Genomic DNA, 25694 nt, shown 5'->3' on the forward strand with positions numbered 1-25694 from the left:
ACAGTCTTGTCGTATAGACCTTATTTATGGTTCCGACTCGTAGGTGACTAGCGATTTATCGCCCAGCTATTATATGAGAGTAGTATTGAGCATGATTATATTACACTCATTATCGTCGTATAGACCTTTTTGTTTGGTTTTGACTCTTGTGCAGCATATTGCTGTATAGGTCATAGTAGTGACTCCGGCTAGAGTGACTTTTGAGCTATGAATTCAGTCGTACAGACTACCACAGGGGTTCCGGCTAATATGTTATATTTCTATGAAATTATTCTTACTTGAATTGCTTACTCTATTATATCTTGGCATGGCATACATATGAAAATGATTATGTGAAGTATGAATTGAATTGTTATGATTTCATATATATTTATGTATATGTTTATACCTTGATTCTGGGAAAAATTATACATGTTTTTATAGCAAGGGGTTAGATATGTTGTTAAATGAAATGGTTTTGTAAAACATTTGTTTTTGCCCACTCACGTTTTCTGTTTTGCGTCCCTCCAGGTTTAAGTAAGCTTGCTGTTGGTGGCTTGAGGACGTCGGCAGTTCTGACCTATCTAAATAATAGTAGGACATTCCTGGTACTGTATAACTAGTACTTGTCCTACTGGATTGCACCTACACTTCTTATGCTCTGATTAGGAGTGTTTATTTTTGTAACTAACTCCTATCACTTCCTATTTAGTAGTGCACTCTAGTAATTCGATTTTTAATTATTTGTATATTTCTTATCTCTATTGCTTCCGCACTGTGCACATGGCTACGTCACTCTCACGTGACGGCCAGCATGCCTTGATCTCGGTCGGGGTGTGTCATTCTGGGGAAGGGGAAAGGATCGGCTGGGGGAGCTGAAGAGAGTGAAGGAGAAGGGTGGGGTGGGGTGGGGGTGGGGGTGGGGGGATTGCGGGGAAGGGGAAAGGGAAAAGGAGGGGATGGGTGGGGAAGATGACTTTTAGTTTTTTTTTTAATTTTTTAATTTTATTATTATTATTTTATATATATATATATGTATATGTGTGTGTATATATATATATATAACTTTTCTTTAGTTAATTATTTTAATTATTTTATTAATTGTTTAGCCACGTGACACACATGTAGCAGCCACATCATCACAAATGGGGACTCCATATTTGCCACATCATTACTTAACAGTAAATTTAACGGTTGTCTGAAATTGAAATAAAATGATAAGTAAATGTATAAAATTGAAATATTTTAAAGATGTTATAAGGAAGAAATTAACCCCAAATCTGAGGGGGTAAAATGTAATTTACTCTTAAATTTATGATATATGGTTTTCAATTCAAATTAGTTATATAAAAAATTTGTGTCCATGATCTACTTTTGCTCATATTGTACTTAATAAATTGAGTCGGATTTTCCAATGTAATAATCAGTGATTATTTGCCTTTTTGCGCATAATGACAATCTTGTTTTTCAAAGTTCCAGCTACTTAAGGTAAGCGATTTAAACTTTTGAATTCTTTGGTTTTAAGTTTTTGGCTATTTTTTGTTTTCTTTTGTTTTTTTTCCCCGTTTTTTTTTTTGGTCATATCTTAAGAATATATGTGATTAATTAATCATTATGTGTGATGTATATTTGTTTTTGCATTTGTATTCTATGTTTGTTGACACTTTTTTTCTCATTCTTCGGTTTTTGTCCAACGTAGTTTCCACTGATTTCTTTTAGAATTGGTATTTCACTTTGTTTTCATTATGTCAAGAAAGTCTGCAAATGCTTTGACAAGCGATGGTATGGATGTAAGATCCCACATAGTTTAGGGGTGTGGATCATTTATGCTTTATATGTATATTTTCATCTCTACCTAGCACGAGGTATTTTGGAAGCTCATTGGCTTTGGGTTCCATTGGAACTCCAAAGTCAAACGAGTTCGCGCGAGAGCAATCCCATGGTGGGTGACCCATTAGGAAGTTCTCGTGTGAGTTTCCAGAAACAAAACTGTGAGGGCGTGGTCGGGGCCCAAAACAGACAATATCGTGCTACGGTGGAGTCAAGCCCGTGATGTGGTGGGGGCCAGAGCCGGGATGTGACAATGGATCAGGAAAAAGAGTTTATTAGTGATCAATCCAATCTTTTATCTAAATATGGAGACGACACGTGGACTTTTGGGTAAAAAGATAAAATTACCCTTGAAGCATACCGGGACTTCTACGCGTATACAACGAACAATAACGGCTCAATCGAGGTCAAAGGTGATCAAAATGGTATTCTTTTAAACTCTCTCATCACTCCTCATCAAATCTTCACCCACAAGGTAACTCCTAATTATTCTTTTCAAATTTGGATTAATTACCTAAATTAATTAGTTAATTATCTAATTAATTGATTAATTGCCTAAAGTAATTGCAAGATATTATTTCCATAATATCTTGCAATAAATCCCACAAATAAACCAAATGTGGCTGGTCCCAATTGTCCTAATAAGATCGGCCACACCCCTATATATAGCCCCTCATTTTCTCCAAAATCGAAGTCTAATTCTCTTCTAAAATTCTCCAAATTTCTCTAAACACTTTCTCCCTCAAATTTTAACTTTGATATCGGAGGTTCTTCGGCCAAAGCCCCCCATTCATTGTGAGCGTGTGAGGCTCTTGGCCTTAACCTAAGGTGATTATTGTTTTGCAGGTGCATTTTCGTCCAAGAAGAAGAAGGTGGAAATTTGCATCCACAAATTGATGCTTTCAATGAGACTCTTGATTCAAACGCTCGTAAAAGACTCTCGCATTCAAGGTTTTAATTTTCTTGTTCATCTGTAGATTTTTTGTACATTCTTATTCTTGGAATTTTTATTTATAAAAATTCTTTGATAAAATGTAAAACAAAAGTACAATGACTAGAAACTCAGAAACAACGACGAACGAAAATTCCAACATTCAAGAATTGGGACCACGACGATCCACAAGGCTCAACGCAACGACAGGTGGAGTGGCACCACCATCACGGGGCCTCTCCGTAGTAGCCACCACGGTAGCAACCACCATGGCCACCCTCGGTAAAGCCTAAACCCATGGTGACAACGACCTAAGGCTTGCAAGCCCAAGCCGTGCCATTCCAACCTACACGGGCCCAAGCTTAAGGAGAGCCAGCTCGAGCCGTGACCTAGCGCGCTCCCGAGTTGAGCCCAGGCCCAGCACCCACGTGTGTCGCAGACCACTTCCGTGGTGTCCCAACCAGCCCAAATCGGTCCAAGACAGGTTCAACCATCCTAGCTCCAAATTTCTAGGTTGACGATTGAACCGGGGACATTTTCACCATATTTCTCTGCAAATTTGACATTTTCCAACTTAAATCTCACGCAATCCGGCTCAAGTCCAACTTAAATCTCACGACGGACGGAGAGAAGTGGTCACTCAATCCGGCTCAAGTTCAACCGGTAGCTTACGAGGAACTCGCTCGCCTACTAGGAACGTACCACATACACTGTAGCTGCGGAATAGACAAGCCGAACACATGGAAGAGCAGCCTAGACCAGTAGGTCACGACTAGGGACAGCCGAGAGCTCCGCTACCCCAACAAAGGCAAATTCAAGAAGAAGTAGAGAGACTCCTAACTGAGCGATTATGCAATTTCCAACGCAACAAGGTCACTGACGAGGCATTACAACGGGACATGACCAACATAAGCATGTCATCTTTCACGGACGAGATCGAGCAGGCAAAGCCTCTACGTAAGTTCAGTATGCCATATTTCACATCCTTCAAAGGGGATAAAGACCCGGAGAGACACCTAAAGCCCTATCGAAGCGTAATGATCCTTTATCGAAATAACGATGATCTCATGTGTAAGATATTCACCACCACTCTACAAAGCGAGGTGCAAGATTCGTTCTACACCCTACCGCCACAATCCATCTGGAGTTTTGACGAACTTTCTTTTGTTTTCACCAAAGAATATTCATCCTATCACTCGATTAAGAAGAAGTCTGATCACTTGTTCAACGTCAAGAAGAACCAAAAGGAATCACATCCCGACTATGTGAAGATGTTCAAAGCAAAAAAGGCAAAGATAGTCTGATGCAATGACTTGATAGCTAGTACAGCTTTCCAAAAAAGACTCTCACTAGACCACCCAATGTTTGGAGAATTGATCATGAAAGAAGATCTAACTTTGGCAGACTTATTTCGCTCTGGTAGAAAAACATGCACTTTGGGACGAGGTTCGCTGATGTACATTTAAGGCAAATATGAGCAATCTTGAATATGAAGTCCTCCACTACTCTGAAGGAGATCCAAAGTCTGACCAGACGAGTAGCCGCATTTAATCGTTTACCTTTACTATCCACTAATCAACATGAGCCATTTTTTCGGCTCAATCGAAAAAGAGCAACAAGACAAATAGAGTGATGAATGCGAGAAAGCATTTAAAGACTTGAAGAAGTACCTGACATCATCTCTTTACTATCCAAACCGGAAGCAGAGGAAGCCTTATTTACATGCTTGACAGTATCTGAAGTAGCAATAAGCTCTACCCTCATATGAGAAGAGCTGGGGGCTCGATTACCTGTATTCCATAGTTCAAAAGCTTACCTTGAATCGGAAACCAGCTACAAGAAATTCAAAAGCTAACTTTGGCCACAGTTGCTACAACCCAAAAGCTCAAATTATACCTTCAGATGCACACAGTCATCCTCATGATGCACAATTCTGCCCAATCCAGACACGAGACAATAAAGGTGCAGGCATTGGTAGATGCAAAGTTTTCAGACGAACACTAGAAGAACACACTTGGAATCAAGTTTTGTTCTCTTAGCCCAAAATATTCTACATAGGAGCAACATGTACCGGCAGTTGAGCACCACCTTCTGCTACGCATCACATGGCCCCAGCCAACTTTTGCTCCATAATTCAGCCTAAAGTGGCCCAATACTGGCAGTTGAGCATCTATTGCTATGTGTAACATGGCCCCAGCTCCATGGTTCCCTACCGCGCTTTCATGCCTAGCCTAAGCGACGCAACAGAGTGGCCCAACAATGCCTTGGAAGCAGCTGAGCATGCCCTAGCTGTGCTTGCCCGATGGAGACTTCTAGCATTTGCATGTCGACGACGCATTTAACTACAAAGGCTTGGGAACAAGCGTGGTCCTTGTCACACCAGACGGTTCAATGCTCAAACATGAGATCATTCTAGGCTTCAACACATCCAATAATGAACCAGAGTACGAGGCTATATTTGCAGGCCTCCGAATGGCAAAAGACTTGGTGGTGAAAAAGTTTGCAATTCATTATGATTCCTAGAATCACCAGCCAAACTACTGAGGAGTACATGGCAAAACATCCAAAGATGGTGCAATACCTAAAGAAGGTACAAAAACAACTTAAGGCATTTTAGACTTACACCCTCACTTAAGTTCCCCTGGCAGACAACGGCCACGCGGACGCGCTAGCTTGCCTAGGCTCCACCTTCAACCACCAACTCAAACGCTCTATTCCAGTGGAGTATCTAGACAAGCTAAGCATAGAGGCGGAGCCAGCAGCTGAGGTGTCACAGGTTAGTACAAATCCAAACTGGAAAAATTCCATTATAGACTACATGGTTAATGGCACATTCCCCATTGAAAGGTTGGAGTCTAGAAAGCTCACGCTACTACATGTGAAACGACATTCACATCCGAAGATCCTACACTGGACCATATCTCCGTTGCTAGCGCCTCTCAATAACCTAAAGGTTCTAAGCTCAATCCATGAAGGAGTTTGTGGAAATCATTCCAGAGGCCAATCTTTAGTACAAAAAGGCTCTAAACGTAGAGTACTACTGACCTACTATGCATCAAGACGCTAAGAAGTTAGTACAAAAGTATTACCGCTGCCAACACTACAAGATGGTGCCAGCACTGCCTGCCAGCGAACTACACCCGCAGACGAGTCTTTGGTTATTCATATAGTGAGCAATCAACTTGGTAGGGCCAATGCCACTAGCTACTAAGGGCAAATGCATGATGATCGTGGCAACTGACTACTTCACCAAATGGGTAGAAGCAGAACCCAGGACAACCACAACTCAGACGGACATAAAGCACTTCATATGGAGGAACTTCATTTGCCGATTTGGCATCCCTCAATCCATCATAACATACAACGGCCCGCAATTCGTAGGCAAAGATTTGGCGAAGTTATTCCAGAAATATGGCATCAGGTAATGCATGTCCACACCGAGGTATCCCCAAGGCAATGGGCAGGCTGAAGCATCCAACAAGACAATTCTCGACTGCCTAAAAAAATCTCTCTCCAACAAGAAGGGTAAGTGGCCAGATGAACTTCCCGGATGTCTATGAATGTATTGCACAACTAAACGATGAGCAACAGATGAAACTCCTTGCTCCTTGGCATTTGGTGCAAAAGCAATTATTCCCCTCAATGTCATCGTGCCAAGTACTAGCACTCTACTTCCAAGCATCGAGCATAACAGAAATGAGATGGCTAAAACTTAGATCTGGCAGAAGAGAAACGCGAGAAGGTCATCACCGCATCGCAGCATACCAGCAACAGCTCCTCTCCAGCTACAACAAAATGGCTAAGATCTAACAGTTCCAGCTTAGAGATCTAGTCTTAAGAAAAACCTTTATCACTGCCCGTGGAGAAGGCTCCAAAAAGATGGAACGCCTACAATATAAGGAAGTACTATGTGTGACCTCCCGCTACATTAAAGCCCGAAGACTCAAGTAGCTCGATAGGCACCACCTTGCAAGCCGAGAACTATCCAGTTATTATACAGTTTCTACCTTACAACTAAGTTTTCATTCATTTCACTCATTTTTCAATAAGGAATTCAGAAGTAATCTACAACTTGGCTCGGCTGCATGCTTACAGCAACTGATCACTTCTGCATTTCAAAAGAAGACTGTGCCATTTTTAGGGACTTATCGCATGAATTGCACCCCTTGGGGACTAACCATGCTCTTCAGTACGAGAGGGTAAACCAATTCCCCAACACCCACATGGGTTTGCTATCCAATGCGGAAGGATAAACTTTACACTCCGAATATCTAGACGTGGATGAGTCGGGCTGTCCTGATGTAACTAGGTACACGATGGCTTGCGCTGGGATTCCTAGAAGTAGCCACAATGGTCTATTTTAAGGCTTAGCTAACTGAATGATTTTGGGTCTTTTGGCCTAATCTGTGAGGAACTAGGCCTCAAAGACGGAGGAGGCACGTTACGCAGTACGCCCTATGGATGGCTGCCCTGGAGCATTAAAGCGGCTACCGAGTGCACTAAGGTAGTTTACGGTTTCCAGAAGACTGCCTACGGTTTGCCCTTCGAGCAGTAAGCCACGTTAAACTTATACAACTGCATATTTTTGTGAAAGGTTAAACAAGTTAGCGTGTATATACGAAGCTTTATCCACCGCCGACATATTACACAGTCGATAAGCTTCACCTCTGCCAAGTGCGAAAGGATCATTTAGATCTACACCAATTCCTAAAGTGTTGTGATACTTGCTATGCAACCTACGAAATTGGTTACATAAAAAGCAAGGAGTTCTATCCGACCTTTGCTTACGAAATTCCATACAACCACGTACTTTTGATACGAAAGGTTAGCGGATTTCATAACCTAAAAATCTTTAGTATGTTGTGATGCAGGCCACACAACTCAAAGGATTGAAGAAAGCCATGGTTAACAGCCAAGTGGTCACGTGGACTCGTTTGCTTTTGTAAGTAAGGCGTCTGACTGCCAACCATATGGCTAACAACTTTGCAAAAGTTCTACACCAACGCCTACGGTTGCATAGGCTACACGGGCATGTCTGCTTATAGAAAAGTAGCATGCATGCCGCTGGCCTAAGAGTCAAAGGTTGGGCGTAAACAAAAAAGGTCAAAGAAGTTCAAGCAAAACAAAAAACAACAAGGAAAACAAAGAAAATCCTAAAGGCTACCTAGAAGACTACTCTTCAGCAGCTTGGATATCCCACGACTATTCGGTTGCCACACTTTCAGTAGCCCCAACACTCTCAGCAGTGGCATCATCCAGCGCTTCATCCTCGGCTGCCCTAATATGGGCACCAACTTCTCCAACTAACCAAAAACCCAAAGCCATCTAATCCATTTGTTATCCTATATTTTCTACAGTATCCCGATTCCCAATCAGTGCATTCACCGACTCACATTTTTCACAATAAAACCCTAAGCTGCTCACTGCAAAAACCATTGTTGCCGTCAGCCATATCCCCACATCTGCAATTGTAGATCTATACTTTCTCTCTCGTCTTGTAAACCATCATCACACTGAGAGAGAAAAGGCGAGACTCGGGGAGAGAAGACAGCGAACCGTAGAGTACCCAGATTGGCCAACGTTCGCCTGCTTCTTGCTAGACTAGTCATATTTTCCTAGGCCGCCCAGACCGTCCAGCTTTCTTCTAGCCCACCCAACGTTCGTTTAGGCCGCCCAAGCGTCCGCCTTATGTCGCCTAATAACTTTCCCGATTTAGTAAACGATTTTGGATTAATTGAGGTGGAGCACCACTGTCTAGCGCCTAGAGCACTTTTTAGAACAATGTCTTCAGTACACCTTGGAGTTCCAGCATTTGGGGTTCAAGTATATCGACGATCTTCTTGAAGTGGATCGGTTGATCATAAGCAGCAATCAACTCTTCATTCTTTGCATAAGCAGTGGAACGAAGCTCAGAAACAGCACACTCAAAATCTTGAATATGAGGTATGTAACAGATAATCTCTTTCTTTTTACTTTCATACTTAACTTGGATTGCGCCAAACCTAGCCTTCAAGTCAACGATCTCTTGGGAAGCGGTCTCAAGCTGTAGAGAAGTGGAGGCAGAGATATTAGATCCCCTCAAAGCGACGAGCTTAGGCTCCAACTTTCTGATCTTCTCAACAAAATAATAAGCTTCAGCTGCCATAGTTTTTGCAATCTCTTTAGTAGCCTTGGTATTCTCTTGGTCAAGGAGCATAAACTCGGCTGCAAGAATCACCATTTTGTACATCATAACAAGTAAAGTAGTCATTATATATTGGGTTGTATGCTTCACAAATGAACTTGGGCAAACAACCCATTTGATGCCATTAACAAGTTTGGCACATGCGTCCATATCTTTAAGCAGACCAGGCTTAAAAAACGCACAAATCTCATTTGCCTCCCCAGAAACAAGCTTAGTGGATTTCTCATAACTGCCCATATAAACAATCTTCTCTTTCTCAGCAAGCGAATTAGTCATAGTAGCAAGGGAAGTGGGCCTTGGCGCCACTTTAGCAGCAGAGTCCACCTCATCTCTCTTCATAGTAGTAAGCCTCTCCAAAGGTGAACCAAACTTAGCTCCCAATGGACGTCTTCGTACAGAATTCAGCACTAGGGGCATGGTAGAGCCTCTACGCTAAGCTAACTATCGGCAATTGTACTAGCCATTTTCGGCATGGCATGCATCACAGGCTCAGATCTAGCAGCCTCATTTTTCTTCCCATTGGAAGAGGTAAAATCAATCACAAGCCTCTCAGCAGCAGGCGGACCCTCACGAACAGCGGAGGAAGTCTTCAGTTTTTTCTCAACCATCATCTCTTGAGAAAGCGGGGAAGATCTCTTCTTTCCATCTTCGTTCATATTAGTTTCCACGACAACGATCAAATGAGCCAATGCATTTGCCTTGGTTCTCTTTATCTCCTCTCTTGGGAACAACCCACATTTCTCATGACTAAGAGGACTAAACAGCCAACGCCATTCACAGTACTCAGCATGAAAGCTCAACCCATGATTGTTTTTCCCTCAATTGTGCACAATAAGTTGTATACAAAACTGTGTGGGCATTGTTACATCCAAAAGTAGTGCATATATTCATGAAAACTCACACTACATGACTTTCGTGGAAAAAAATACTTGCTCAAGTGATGAAAAAGAAAAAAAAAATTAATGCATTCGATCATTGTATAAATAGAACTGAAAAAACCTTTGATGATCATAATAACAATCTTATGAATAAGGGTCAAGCATTTTTACAGAGAAATAGAAAAGGTCATTTTTTTATTTATGTATTTGTTAGTTTAATTTATCATGAATTTCAGCTTTGTGATTACCCAAATAATATTATCCTCATTTTTTTTTTCCTGTTTTCTTTTTGTGTGTATCCTTTTATGTTGAAGTTGTTAAAGAATATGTGGATTTAGGAGATAAAAGTTACAAGTGCATTTATTGCAGTGCTTATTTTTATTAAAAGAGTCTCTTAAACAAAAGTGTAAAAAATATCTACCTATTTTTACTCTTTACTACCAACAAGGAAAAATTCACTTTCCAAATCCAAAACCAATGCCGCCATTTTTAGATTACTTGCTTGATCCAACTAAAGATCATAAAAGTTTATCGTTTCAAGAAAATATTAGAGCTTACAACTCCATGTTTTCATTTACTTCAATGGGAGCCAAAGTTGATCACTTAATTAAAAATGGATCAAGCCCTTATATTTTAAAAAATAGTGGTCAAGTTTGTCATTTAATGGGATCTCTTTTACCTGTTGATAATGAGTCTCCAAAATTAGCTCAATTGTATGTGTATGATACGTATAATGAGGTAGAAAATCGTCTTAAACTTTTTAGTTCTAATGGAAATAATCAAGGACTTGATCCAACTATTGTAGAAAGTTAAATTAAAATGTTTGATAAATCAAATAAATTAGTTAAATTTTTTCAAACAGCAAGAGATAAATTTGAAAATGATGGTCTTTCTTCTTTAAAGATGACTTTGTTAGGAAGGCAAGTAAATGATGGCAAACAATATGAACAACCAACAAGTGATGAAATAGGTGGTTTGGTAGTTGGAGATATATGACTCTTTGATTCTAATAGAGATATTATTATTGAGTCTAAAAGTCGAGAATTAAAACGTGTCACAAAGTTGAATCCTAAATTTATGTCACTAAAATATCCTATTCTTTTTCCATATGGTGAAGATGGGTATAGGCCAGATTTAAAATGGAATGAAAATTGTAGAAGTAAAAAAAGTAAGAGACAAAGAGTGCCAATGAGAGCTTTTATTGTTTATCAAATTCAAGAACAAGAACCGCCATTGACTGCATTGTTAAGAGGAGGAAGACTTTTCCAACAATATTTGGTGGATTCTTTTGCAATACTTGAGGAAGATAGATTAGATTATATCAGGCAAAATTTTAAAAAAAAAATTGAGAAGTGAAGTTTATAAAGGAATATATGATGCCTTCTCAAAAGGTGATAATGATACAAATAATTTAGGACAAAAAATTGTGTTGCTCGCTTCATATACTAGAAATCCTAGATATATGATCAATAATTATCAAGATACTTTGACTATTTGTAGAGAATATGGACATCCTGATTTGTTTATAACATTCACGTGCAATTTCAAATGGCCAGAATTTGAGAACAAACCAGGATTAAACATGAAGATAAACCTGATATAATTTCTAGAATCTTCAAAATGAAACTTGATCACATGATCGATTTCATCAAATCTGGAAAGCCTTTTGGAGAAGTTGAAGCAAGTAAGTTCCTGAACTTATTGTTCGACTTATTTCAAGTTTTTTTGCCTTGAATTGTTGTAAAATTTACTCTCTTCTTTTTGTTTGTTTTCATTTTTTGTCACATACAGATGTTTGTACAACTGAATTTCAAAAAACAGAGGTTTACCTCATTCTCACATGTTAATATGGCTGAAATCAAACATGAAATGTTGTTCTCCATTAGATATAGGTTCAATTATTTTAGCTGAATTACCTGACAAAATTCTTCATGCACAGCTTTATGAAATTGTTAATCAGTTTATGATTCATAGTCCATGTGGTTGCATTAACCCAAAATCACCTTGCATGTGGGAAAATAAATGTTCTAAAAATTTTCCTAAGCCATACAAGAGTGAAACAATTTTTTACCCAAATGGTTTTACCGTCCATAGATGTCATGAAGATGAAGAAAAATTTGTGATTAAAAATGGAGTAAAAGGTGTTGTTAGTTTTGATGATATAAAAACTGTTAACGGTGTTGTGCATCCTTCATACCATTCGACATATAAATCATTAGGATCATCTGCTCAATTAAGACAATTGTTTGTCACAATAATTTTATTCTGTGATGTAGCGAATCCCCAAAATCTTTTTGAAACTCATTGACAAAACATGTATGATGACATTTTATACAAATTATGGAATTTTTTTGCAATTCCTAATACGGTTGTGCCACAAGATGAATTAAAAAAAATTAGAGTACTTTTTAACAATGCATCCACGTCTTTGAAAAAATATGATCTACCCATGCGTGATGCAAAAAAAATGTTGGAAATTCAAAATAGGCTTTTGAGAGAAAAATTAAATTATGATTGTGAAGAACTTTAAAAAACATATATGCACTTTTGAAATCACAACTTAATCAGGGTCAACAACATGTTTACAATTATGTTATAAGTGCTATAAATGAAAAAAAAAAAAAAGAAGGAGGTCTACTCTTTATTTATTGTCATGGAGGTACTGGAAAAACTTTTTTTATGGGATACTATCACAAGTAAGCTTAGATCTGAAGGTAAAATTGTTTTAAATGTGGCATCATCAGGAATAGTATCATTATTATTACCAAGTGGTAAACAACTCATTCTAGGTTTAAAATTCCTTTGGTCATTATTGACTCTTCAATTTGTCCAATAAAGAAAAAAACCCATCTTGCTGGATTAATCGAAAAAACAGATTTGATTATATGAGATGAAGTACCTATGAATCATAAATATTGTTTTGAAGCACTGGATAAATCACTTTCAAATGTTTTTTCAAATTCACATACTTTAGATAAAAAATGTTCCATTTGGTAGAAAAACTAAATCGTTGCCTATAAACTTATTTGAGATGTTTCTATAGTCTCCAACCTAAAAAAATGGGTCCATTGGCTGTCTTAGGTTGAATGGAGGTTCAACACCAGCTACCACACTGCTTCTAAACTCACTCCCTTTGAGATAGTTTATGGTTAACCACCTCTAGTCAATGCTGCCTATGACAGTGGTTCTACTAATGTGGATTTTGTGGATCACAGTTTGAAAGAAAGAGACAAAGTATTATCATTGCTTAGGAATAACTTAGCAGTTGCTCAGGTAAGGATGAAAGCTCAAGCAGATAAGCATAGAACTGAAAGATCATTTGAGATTGGTGATTGGGTTTACTTGAGGTTGGTACCATATCAATACATGTCCCTTGCGTTACATCCCTTCCATAAGCTCCAACCCAGATTTTATGGACCTTTCCAAGTGATAGCTAAGGTCAATTATGTGGCATATAAATTGCAATTGCCGGAGCATTCCAAATTGCATCCAGTGTTCCATGTGTCATGTTTGAAGAAACACTTGGGAGTAAATGTACAACTTACTGTGCCACTACCTATTATTACAGATTCAGGAGTCTCGTAGGATGTCCGAGTAGCCATTTTAGCTAGAAGAATCATCAAGAAAAGCAATACTGCAACAATTGAAGTTCTAGTTCAATGGCATAATCACTTTAAGGAGGATGCTACCTGGGAATTGTATCAGGAATTGAAGCTCAAGTTCCCTGAAGTGGAGTATCTGTGAACGAATTGTGTAGCTCGTTCCATGACTTTTCTGGTTTCAAGCATTGTTTCAAGGGGGAGGTATTGTTAGGATGAAAATAGGTGGCATCATCTTGTTATGCCAAGTGTACGTTGTGGATGTAATAGTTGATTAGGGAGTGAATGAAATATAGTTGTTGTATTATGTTTGGTATTCTCTTTGTACAATTGTATAAGACGCAGAGGGTTTTAACACTCAATTCCAACACAAATAGGTACCCAGAACTCAAATAAAAGGAAAGAATTTCACCTGGGATTGAAGGTTAGAGCTCAAAGCTCTCGGGTTTCATGGCAGCTCACTGCCCAGTTCTTCGATAGCACATGCAAAGGCATTGTTGGGTTCCTCTCATCCCAAAGATTAAGGTTTCATGGTTTTGGGGTTTGATTTGTTTAAATTACGAAGAGAAAAGGGGATAAGAACTCTCGGAGCTCTAGAGAGAGTGAGAGTTTTGGAAAGAGCTGAAGAAAAAAAGAGAAGGTTATTTCGGCTAGGGGGAAGAGAGAGAGAGAGAAAGAGAGAGAGCTATGGTATGAGAAAGTTTAGGAGGTGAGGGAGATGAGTGAAATGTTGGAGAGAGAAAGGGAGAGATAGAGAACCGGTCCAAAATGGGATAAATGATGGTGATGTCATGTGTGTGTGTGTGTGTGTAAGAGAGAGAGAAAGTGAAAGTGTGCTAACCGGCTAAAAAGGAGAAAAGAAAGTGAAAGTGAGAGTGATGATGAGAATTGATGTGTGATGGATTGAAAGAGTAAATTGTAGCAATGGTCCCTCAATTTTAATCAAATTGGAGCAATGATCCCTCAACTAAAAATTCATTACTTTTGGTCCCCTCAACTTATCAAATGTGTAGCTATAGTCATTTTTATCAATTTCGTCAAAATTTTGTCAAAATAAGTTATGTTGGAATAACCATTTATATAATTAGGGTCCCTCAACTCATCAAAGTATGTAATTATAATCCTTTTTACCAACTACATCAAAAAATTTGTCAAAACGAGTTATGTTGGAAGGACATTTGCTACAATTGGGTTAAAGTTAAGGACCATTTCTCTAGTTGAATTAAAGTTGAGGGACCAATGGTAATGGATTTTTAGTTGAGGGATCATAATTGCACATTTTGATGAGTTGAGGGACCAATGGTAATGAATTTTTAGTTGAAGGACCATTGCTCCAATTGAGTTAAAGTTAAAGGACTATAGCTACAATTTACTCGGATTGAAAAGAGTGGGTTTTCTAAAAACTAAAATAATATTTGTTTAAAGAAATTTGCACACCATCCCTCATCATTAAGCCTCCCCTGGCATATGATGAGTTTTAGTAATTGTAATACACATTGTCTTATGTGTTTGTCAGAATCAAGGTATGAAATGCCGATATTATCGGCGATATTTCGCTGGTAATATCGGTTTTTTGAGTTACCGATATTTTAATACTTATCCACTGAGTTTTCGTCAAAATATCGTGATATTATCGATAATATCGACAATATCGCGATATTACCAATAATATCGCGATATTTTGGAGATGTGCGAATCGGAGAAGAACGCCGGAGCTTCTACAGCTCTGGGCGATTGTAAAAGAGCATCCTAGACTCCGATCTAGGTATCAAAATGAAATACAAGATGAGAGGAATATTTTTATAACTTCCGTTTGCCGTGAAACGGTCGGAGGTGTTCGAAAAGTTCGTCGACACCCACAGCCTCGCCGGAGATGGGTATGCCTATTCCCGAGCCGATTTCGTCCCAAAAACCTTGCAAAAACACGAGATAGAACTTAAATTTCACATCTAAGCTTCAATCTAGAACAGAATGAGGTAAACCCGAAGCTTACCTAACCGGAAAAATTCAAGAAACTAGCCGGAGGGTTCCTGTGTTGCCGAGTTGCAGAGACGAGAAGGAGAGGGAGAAAGACGAGGTTGCTGATGACGATGGGTGTCTTCCTCAAGCAAGTGCAATGGTGTGCGTGTGTGTATGTGGGTCTCGGTGCAGAGAGAAAGGAGAGAGATGAGAGTTTCGAGAGAGAGACGGCGCCGACGAGAGCTATTTGTTTTTTTTTTTTATCTTAAAGAGAGAGAGGTCTGAGAGAAATGGGAAGATAGTGTTGGAAATGTGCCCTAAAACCAATCATATGATGATACTTTACGGACATTTCACATATTAAACTAATGTAGTTTAAATATAAAGGGCAAAGATTATTGTTTGAGCCGTCTCATATAAATGTTATATGCTTAAACGATAAGTCCAAGGAATATGTGATTGGGAGAATGCGATCTAAAGAAGTTAGATTCATGAGACCATTCTTTCGTATACACATCCTAAACGTTCCTGATCATAGGATTGCCAATTGGGCATTGACAGTCCGTTAAGATCAGTACGTGCTGTGTCTTCTCTCAGGGAGAGTGACTAGTCTCGAGTCATTGGTGTGTCTGACACCAAGACAAGTACGTAGGTGCTCAATAAAGAATGAGTTCACTGAACACGATCAACGAAGAGTTCTCATACTCATGTCACATGAGAACTCATAGTTGGGATAATGCAAAGTAGTCCTTTGACCTGAGGCATCATAGTTGTCTTGTGGTTAGGTCCTTGATCTTTGATTATGTCAAAGTCACCCCATCCGCGGGTGTCCACGGCATCGTTGGGGTTAAGCCACTTAGCCATGGAGGCAAGTGAATGAGCAACAAGGGATCTCTAACCTTCAAACCGTTTGAGGGAGAATACTCTATGATATGATTAAGAATCTTTGGCCAAAGTATGAATGAGATTTAGGAAGGCGTTCCAAATCACATTCAAGGTAATCATATAAGTAAATGAATCACATTGGATAGTAGACATGAATAAACTATCAAACCAAACAATGTGGTCAAGAGTATTGTATTAGAGAAAGACCGTATTGCATTGTAATCCTAAACTGAATAGGTTATCCACCTCTTCTGATTAGCTTGGGTAACCATGATATGCTGCTAGGTGTCACTCATGGTTTGTGGAAGCTCTAAACGTGTATAAACACTAAAGGGAGAATTGAAAGTAAGTTTCAATTCACATCGATTTGAAAGAGTTTTAATCGCCCACTGCCTCGCTAAAAGGAACCTAATGGATCGTACACCGAGTAAGGTAGAGATTGAAGAAACATCGGAGATGAGTAAGAATAATTAAATGGTTTAATTATTTATGGCAAGGATTAATTAATATGTTAATTAATCAAACGAATAAGTTCGTTAAAGACCTCGGGATAGTTTTGGACCTTAAGGCCCAATGGGCTTCGAACGTCAAGTCTATTGACTTAAGTTATATGACAACTTAATGAATAATGATTCACAAAGGCCCAAATAGCCCAATGAATCCCTATGGCCGGCCATTTAGAGATGGAGTGGGTTTTGGACTTATTTACAAGTTTGCCACTCCAATGAATTAAGGTATAAATATGACTTTATAGCCAAAATTCATTTAGGGTTTTCTTTTTGGAAATGATGAGAAAACAAAGCTCTCCTTTCTCTCTAAAGAGGCCGGCCACCCTAGAGGAATTTAGCTAGCAATCTTGCTTCCTCTAGGTCACTCATTTCTACTTAAATCTAACCTTGGTGTGGAGACTTAGAGGTTCTCTACTTTGGGAACTTGGAGAAACCTATTCTTCCATCCAAATCCATGGATCTAAGAAGCAAGGAATGAAGGCCCTCTCTTTGGGTGATTAGCCTTTGCTTATGCAAAGAGGAATCTACAAAGGTATAATTTCTCAACTCACTTTGATTTGATTTGAGTCTTGGTTCACCAATCTACTAGGCTTTGAATTTCATGGGTAATGTTTTGTTTTTGAGTGCATGCAAGCATGATTCCGCCTTTAATTGTTAATTGCATGCTATATGATGTTATTCAAATGAACATGTTTTCACAAAATAATCCTTCAGAGAGGGCCGAGTGAAATGAAAGGAGGTCCTTGAATTATTGAGAGATATCTCTGAGAGAGGCCTAGGATTTCTAAAAGTTAATCAGAAATGGGAAAAATGGGGCACATCTTAGCCTTTATTTTGGAATCCTAAGAAGTTCACCACATGGATGCATGACATGTGTGCATGCCATGTCTGTTGAATGGAAAAAGTCTGACACGGAAAGACAAAGAGCCGTTTGGGGCTCTGGGCTTGAGGCAAGACAGAAAGTGCTAGGGTTTTTTTTTTGAAATGAACATAAGCTGCTACATTCGCATATATTATAGTTGTTGCTAAAGATTGACACCAGTGTGGACTTGGATGTGTTGGTCAACATGTCCTCACAATCCCCAAGTTATCCAGTTCAAACCCTTGCACCCATCAAAATTTTCTTTCTTTTTGATGCGCTTTTCCCACGGCTCTAAGTCTTGATTTCGAATCCAGGTGAGCCCTTTCCTTTTTTTTTTTTGTTTTATTTTTGGTTTATTTTAATTTATTTGTTTATTTTATGTTTTTCCTTTCTTTTAGTTTCTTTGTCTTAGGCGTTCGTTTTTATTAAAGTAGGATGTAAAATCAATTATCTCAAAATTATGTGTTTTAAAATTTTGGACTTGTTTGTTGGATATTTTTTTTTGCATTTTATCATTCTTTTATTATGAAAATAGGCTAAAATATCACTTATGTTTTTGTGAAAATATGCTAAAATATTTATATATATGGTTTTTTTTTAATTCTTTTTGTACTAATTCATTATATATAAATGATTATGGTGTGTTTAAACTTCTTTTATTAATTACTACATATTTTCTATACTCACAATGTTTGCCAGCTCGCTATATAATTAACTTAAATCAGTTAAATCCATCATGCAATGCATTTCCTTCCAATTTTTTGAAATAAACTAATAGATAATTGACTAAATAAACATCCTGCAAAGTTTCAATAAAAATTTCCAAGTTTTTCTTACAATTTCCGTGGTTTCCATATTATTTTTTTCGATATCGATAATATCCCGATATTTCCATTAATATTTTTGTGTTTTTAGACTACTGATATTTTCGATATCATCGATATTTTATACCTTGGTCAGAATAGATGATAGATGGATAGTGGTGGATATGTTTATGAAACACGAGAACATAGATTAGTCAAAATATACTGCCTTGCTTATCAATCAACACATGGTGTGTCAAAAACCAATCTGAATAATTTCCTCAATTTTCTATGTAATCCCAATTAATCCATCTTGGGTTTATATTTTTTTATCCAATTTTACAGTTAATTTCTTTGAAATATGGTTTTGCTGAAGATTATCTTGGAATGCTCTCATAATATGAAAACATAAATATTGACAGTGATTGCACATCTATTACATGAAAATTAGTTTCAAACCATTTAATATCGTCCCATTTTCTGTGTTTACAAACTTGAATAGTCAGAATATACCATTCTATGCATTAGCTTTAAACCTGTGCATACATCTCTAAATTAATGGCAGTCAACATTGGTCTTTTCCCTTCCCTCCTTTAAATATTCATGTCACTTCCTATTCCCTAATAACGAACAAACAATTAGTGTTTGTACAAGGCATGTCATTTGGTCGTGAAACAACATTACACATCCTTTTATATTTGTTGTGTCGAAATCTGCTTTTCACTCTTTCTCTCTAACTTTCACTCTTTTTTATCATCCGTATGAATTCTTTGTTAAATATTTTTTTATTAATGCCTTTAAAGCTCTTCTCTAACACTTTGTTTTCCAATTTTAGGAAAAAAATATGCCTGAGTAACCAACCAAATTACAATTTCAACAAATAGGTCCTTTCTTCAAATATTATATTTAATTACAATTTTTAATAGTCAATTATGGAACAGTTATTGGGCCGTTTCTTAAATTACCCATTAAGATAATAAGTCTGGGATATAACACAAACACGACAAACACGATTCGTTTGCTAGGCTATTATAGAACAGTTATTGGGCCGTTTCAACCTTAGTTTTTGGGTCCATCACCAACATAGGCCCCCTCCCACGGAGAAATGAGAAGTGGAGGAGTCTCTCTCCCCGCACCCAAAGCTGCACGCAGAGCTGCTCCAGTACCAGTCGTACCAAATTCACAGAGAAGCCGAAAAAATCATTCACCATGGGAAGCAGATTGGGAAGGAGGGTAGTCCACTTCGCAAACCTACCCATCAAGCTTCTGATGCCCAACAACTTCACCAACATCACAGAAATCGCTCTCAAAACCATCCCATCGGCCTCCAAGATCGAAATCAAGCGCGTCATGGAGTCCCTCTACGGATTCCAGGTCGAGAAGGTCCGCACCCTCAACATGGAGGGCAAGAAGAAGAAGCGTGGCGGTCTTCTCATCGCAAAACCCGACTACAAGAAGGCCTACGTCACCCTCAAGGCTCCCCTCTCTCTCTCCCAGGACCTCTACCCCATCGGAATCGTCCAGCAGGACCGCAAGCAGCAGACAGCCAACCAGACCAAGTCCGCTGTCGTCGAAGAGGGCGAGACGGAGAAGCATTGGCTTTACGGGAACAAGGAGCGGCAGCAGCAGCCGGCAGGCACTCGCAGGGGTAAGAACACCGGTAAGGGTTCGGCTGTTTTCGGCGACGGCTCCGCCAAGTTCCCGTGGAGCAACATGAGGTTCCGCTAGGCAGGTTTGACGAGATTTTAAGGTTTTTATTCGGAGACTTTGAATTTTATGATGTTTGAGGGTTTGATAAATTATCGAGGACGGAACTTTAATAGGCTTATTATGACATATGATATGAAAGAAATGTCTTTTGTTTCGTTGATAATCGGTGTCAAAACATGACGACTGCCCCCTCCGCAAGGTTATTTATATTCGTCCATAAATGTGTTTCATCTTCTCATGCGTTCCAATTCTGAAAATTTGCAGGCTTCTAGTGGTAGCAAAGGAATACTAGCAAAACTTCAAACACACTTTTCTCTTTATTTCTTTTAATGTATAATTGATACATTACGTATAGATGTGCAATTACAAACCATCAACTATTCCAAGAGTTTGTGAACAAACCAGTTGATATGGATGAACTCTCATATATTGTGGGATGTCTCTGCCTCATGGGCTGATGCAATTTAGGATATTGACGACCTTCGTATGAAGGTGGTTCTGCGCCTAGCTGCGTTGGTTCTTTGTTGGTTGTCTCCAGTTTCATTTTCCTCAACTTTTGTATGGAAAGAGTTCTTGATTTTTCTCCATCCCAAACTCCAACCCGATACATTCTTTTGCTTGTTGCTTATTATCCTTTCATACTTGTGTTGCAGTTCAGAGTAGTCACTCTGCAGCTCTGCCATCTTCATCTTTACATTCTCAAGTTCTGCTTTAAGATTTTTAGTCTCTGCATCTGTTGATGAGTGGTTCCCGTGCTGTTCAGAGTTTTCGCCGCTTGGTGATTCCTTCTCTTGCATCACAGTCCTCATCTTTACTTGCTCTGAGAACAGCACCTGCACGTGTTTCATAATTGCTTTCTACAGTTAGAGGTGTCAATTTTGATGCACCACATTCTAGTTGGCTATGAGATTATGGGCTCCATGTGTCATAAATTCAATGGTCATCGAATTCTCAGATAGTTGTCTACGCCTTTGAGAGGATTTTACACCTAGATTATATAAGGGTATTATATTCTAATCTTTCCTTTTTTATAGGATTGCCTCTGTAAAACCCATTTTTTAGAATTATGGTTTCTGAAAACTTTCTGTTTATTTGAGGGTTTTAGGATTTCTATTCAGTTAAAGTAATTTTTTCGTACATTTCAATTGCGTGATTTTAATTTGACATACATCAGTCAATTTAGTCCATACAAGATATAAGTGTCCGTTTAGGGTTCTTATTTTGATATTCAGATTGGTTTTATATTTGGATCATTTTTGTTGCAATATTTTTCTTTTATCATGCTATTGGGTTGCATTTCGTTTCCTGTTATTACATGATAAAATTATATAGATATATATATATATTGGATTTAATTGGAATGCAAGCATGTAAATCTGTCATGGTAAAAGGTCTAGATTCCTTAAGGATATAAGTGGTATCTTAACATTTTAAAACTAAGTTTCAGCATGGGCCAATTCAGTATTCTCATAACTCGAAGTTGAAAAATGTTACCTGGACAATGGTTCTCATAGGCAGTCGATCATTTAGTGCAACGTGCGTGCATGCATCAAGCGATAGTTTATCACAGTTCATTATTCTGCATAGCCTTCTCCGGTCATGCTCAGGCAGCGTAGGATGAGTCTGAAAGAAAAAGGGTTAGGTTTTAGGTTATGAAAAAGGAAAAACTAGAGAAACAGGTGAGAAGGCAACCTTTAGATAGGTATCAATGGCTCTGTAAAGACCATCATCACATGTTCGAGCATTTTCTGGCAGTAATTCTGCCAATACATGAAACTTTGTTATGGAGAGGTTCGGGTCTCCTGCAATCTCTGCTAGGTAGTTGTCTAACAGCTTACTAACAGCGATTTTACCAGTCTTCTGTTGCTGTTCTTGCTGCTCATGCATCAAGAAATATTCCACAATCCGTTGCACAACTTCAATGTCATGCATCATGCATTCTTCAGGTGAACTGTACTATAATTAACAAGAACATGAAGGTTGGTTACGCCGGAAAGATTGTTCTGTAAGTATCTCTCCAATTCGTAATAAATAAAGAATGTAGAATACTCACTTAGCCAGTTTCCCTTGATCTGCATTATAGTAACTAGGAATCAGCAGATCGTTCACATTGGCATCTTTCAACATCATCCCTGCTCTTTTTTCAAGCTCTGAAATCAACGCTGGCGATGCAGAGTACAGCATGGCCAACTTTAACATCTGCAATAAGAACTTACAAGGAAGAGCCTCGTTTTGAGGAGGTAGGATGCTTACTAGGCTTTCAATAATTGCTTTTTGCTCCTTGATATATTCGTAACCCCCGTCTTCCTTCCTCCTACTCAATATACTGAACCGCAGGTCATTCTTTCCAAGTTCATATCCTCTTAGTCCTTCAAACTCCACATCCATGCCTGTCAACCATCTTTCTGCATAGCGCATAATACATTTACCTACAAACGCTGGTCTGGTACTCTTTGCCTTTATTGCTGTTATAGTCCTCATGAAATGATCTATTCGAAAGGTAGCCACTTCGTTAAACCACCAGCCTTCTTGACCATCTGCATCCCCAATTACGTTCTCTCTGGAAGCCTTCCAAGCAATTGTGTCGCAGCAGCGTCTGACAATTTGAAGATTTTCAGCCCATGGAGATAGAGTTTCACAAGATTTGAGCACAGAAACGGTGTCTTTCCATGAAGAAAGGACTACAAGTGTGAGGAAAGATTCAGTCTTAGAAATGAGATTTCCATCTTGAATTTCTTCAGTCATTTCAAGAAATTCCGAGGCGCATCTTAGCGGAGCTATATTGTTAGGGTTTAAGCCCACTGGAAGACCGTAACAGAATTTTAAAATGAGTTCAAAGGTTTCTGATCCACCGGGGAAGTTTTGAAGCTCGAGCTCATAACCGAAGTTTGAATGTGAAGGATGAAATTCCAGTCGACCTATGTAGCCACATTTTGATAGCAAGGGATACTGCAAAAATAAAGAGCATGGACCATGAAATTATTGACTACTCTGTAGATGTGTGTTAGGTATCAAAGTTATATCTTGAGCCATGCATGTTTGTATTGCTCTGTAGTTACCTTGTGAACGTTAAAGGCGACGCCTTCAACTTGAATGGTTAGGTCGGTTGGTACATGAGAATCGATAAACCTGCATGAAGCCACCAAAGGAAAGGAAAGAGTGAGAGGGAAGATAAACAGTCGAAGAGGGAATGGAGGCGAACTAATTGAGTAGTTTCGCCAGACTTTATCTGTTTATACCAGGAGTGTTGTTTCTGTTCGAAGGTGGCGGCTAAAGTGATGTGTTTTGAAGGAACTAGGACGCGCTTAGTGCCCTCGTGGTCGGCCTCTGGAATTTGCGGTGGATTCAGGGACTTGTTCATCTTTTGGCCGGATGTGTAGGGAGTGGCAGATGAGAGATTTGGATGGAATAACATGATATAAGAGAGTGGGGATGTGATCTAAAAGAAGGAATGAATGAATGAGAAGTGAGTCTGTGGTTGTGAACAATGTAGCCCTTAAGGGGGTTGGTGGAGTGATGCTCTCTAATAAATTTCTGAATGTTATGTTGTTGAAAGAGATGGAGGGAGAATGTGAGTTCACCAGCTCTGACTGATGGGTGCCATGTAAACATGGAAGCAACCAACAGATGGTTCGGTGAATCGACAGATCTACTAAGTTACTTGTGCGTGCGAGTTCTATTTTGTGGATTATATTTAACCTGTCTATGTCTAGATCAATGCCAACATCTTGTACTGACTTCTTTTTTGTATTGGTTTCTACAACTATCATCATTGTAGATGGTATTGTGACGGATTTAGCCGAGTGTTGACCATGTCGTATGGGTTATGGGGACGAGTTTGTTTTTTGTTTTTTCGTTATTAGGTGATCACTTTCTTGGGTAGAGAAATGATCTTCGCTCTTATTTTGTCCCTCTTCAATGTACTCCTGTTTTATTATGTTACTGTTGACCCTAAAACTTCTAAGCCTACGTAAAGGAGAATCAAGAGATAAATCATGGAATGAATGGAGGAGAAAACGTGGAAATCATTTTCTACTAATCAAGAAACACTAGCAGTTCATTTATGTCTCAACGGTGTTTTACTCTTAAACTCTAACCTCTACGTTAGTATTACTATTGATCCTAAAATTACTAAGCCTAGTAACACCTTAACTCGTCAAGAGGCTAATGAGATAACCTGAAGGTGCTCCTCGATTGCCTGACTTTGTTGTTCTAGTGCTGTTAATCCAAACTGAAGATGTCGCTAGTTGCCAACATAGTGTTGTTACTCCAAACTAAAAGCGTGTTGATGAAGTTAGTATTTTCTCAAAGGTTTTAGAGGGTTTTGCGTAGAGCGAGAATTTGAGCAGAGCAATTTTGTGTATTGAGTTAAAGGTCCCTTGAATGTTGCAGAGCCACTTCTATTTATAGGGGTGATTTTTGTGCTGATCGCCTTATGCCGAAGTAAAGTCCTACCTAGACTATACCTCCTTGACATTCCTAGACCCAAACTCTTATCAAATAAACTTGATCTCCGTGTAGAGCTCGGCCACTCCTACTGTAACTAGGACTGAATCTAGTCCCTTTTCCGTATTCAATTCACTCCTAAACTTGATCAGCCATGAACCTTGATTCTTGGAATATTACGAATCATATCAACATTCATCCTGATCCTTAAACAATTTCACTCATACTCGTTCTCAACTGAATCATTTCAACATGACTCCCTCAGAGTCTTTCACCTATTAGGATTCGGCCATCCTACCTTGGGTTGGACTTATTCCAAGTTTAGAAACATGGGTCGAAGATCTCTACTCTAAGTTGAGCCTATAACCATCTTTGGCCCAAACCCAATATTTTAGGTCCATACATTGCCCCTCGTTTCTGAAACTTTCTGCCAAAAACACCTGACTAGAAGGTCGTGAAAACTACTCAACCACCAACTTCACCAATATTTAATGCACTTGATTCTTGTATCCATGTCACTACCCTCGATGCCACAAAACAGCCACGCGTCGAATTCTTGTGGCATGTATCTGTCTTCTGTTGTTCCACGCGCCATAGGCTTCAAGCACGTAAACCGTCAAGACGTCCATCATTGATGGGCGTGCCTTGGAAATCGGAGCACATCATCATCATGCGAACTAGGGTGAAGTAATCGCCAAGAAATCTAAAATCATGATGAATGGGGCTAGGTTTTCCCCCTTTTTGTCTATAAAAAGCCCAAAGCTTTCTCATTCCTCCCTTACACTCTTAAAACTCCCAGAATCTCTGCTATTTTGAATTCAAGCTTTAAGTTTCTAGAGAAACCAGAAACCTTTCTTCTTTTCTCCAAACTCTCTGAAAGCTTTCTCCTCGTCGCCGCTGTACTCGCCCCCGCGGTTCGGTTAGTAACCGTTACACTCGTCATTGCCGGTGCCACATGCTAGTCGACGATGAATATATAAAGGGAGACACGAAACCATCGTCTTTGATGTCAAACCTGACGGTGATCGTCGCAGACCACATTGACCGTTGCCGGACTCACTAGGATCTACAAAAAAATCCCTAGAGTTGCAGAGCTCAATTTCACTCCCAAATTTAAGG

At 39.0% G+C, this 25694-nt stretch overlaps 2 protein-coding genes across 3 annotated transcripts; one reads left to right on the top strand and one right to left on the bottom strand.

Moving 5' to 3' along the window:
- Positions 1-19486: 19486 nt before the first annotated feature.
- On the top strand, positions 19487-20292 carry LOC103432780 (uncharacterized). Its single transcript, XM_029106649.2, has one exon. It carries the CDS (start codon positions 19629-19631, stop codon positions 20145-20147), a length of 519 nt encoding a protein of 172 aa, XP_028962482.1. The 5' UTR covers positions 19487-19628; the 3' UTR covers positions 20148-20292.
- Positions 20293-20427: 135 nt separating this feature from the next.
- On the bottom strand, positions 20428-23924 carry LOC114826410 (BTB/POZ domain-containing protein DOT3-like). Of its 2 annotated transcripts, XM_029106595.2 has the most exons (7): positions 23369-23924; positions 23189-23258; positions 22183-23078; positions 21983-22080; positions 21822-21889; positions 21624-21752; positions 20428-20962 (listed from the first exon to the last, which is right to left on the bottom strand). In XM_029106595.2, exons 1-7 carry the CDS (start codon positions 23542-23544, stop codon positions 20594-20596), a joined length of 1806 nt encoding a protein of 601 aa, XP_028962428.1. In that variant the 5' UTR covers positions 23545-23924; the 3' UTR covers positions 20428-20593. The 2 variants fall into 2 exon arrangements, with proteins under 2 accessions (XP_028962428.1, XP_028962392.1); XM_029106559.2 differs by having other exon boundaries at positions 21822-22080.
- Positions 23925-25694: the final 1770 nt, after the last annotated feature.

This window comes from Malus domestica, chromosome 01 (genome assembly GCF_042453785.1).
Source record: "Malus domestica chromosome 01, GDT2T_hap1".
Taxonomy (NCBI): Eukaryota; Viridiplantae; Streptophyta; class Magnoliopsida; order Rosales; family Rosaceae; genus Malus; species Malus domestica.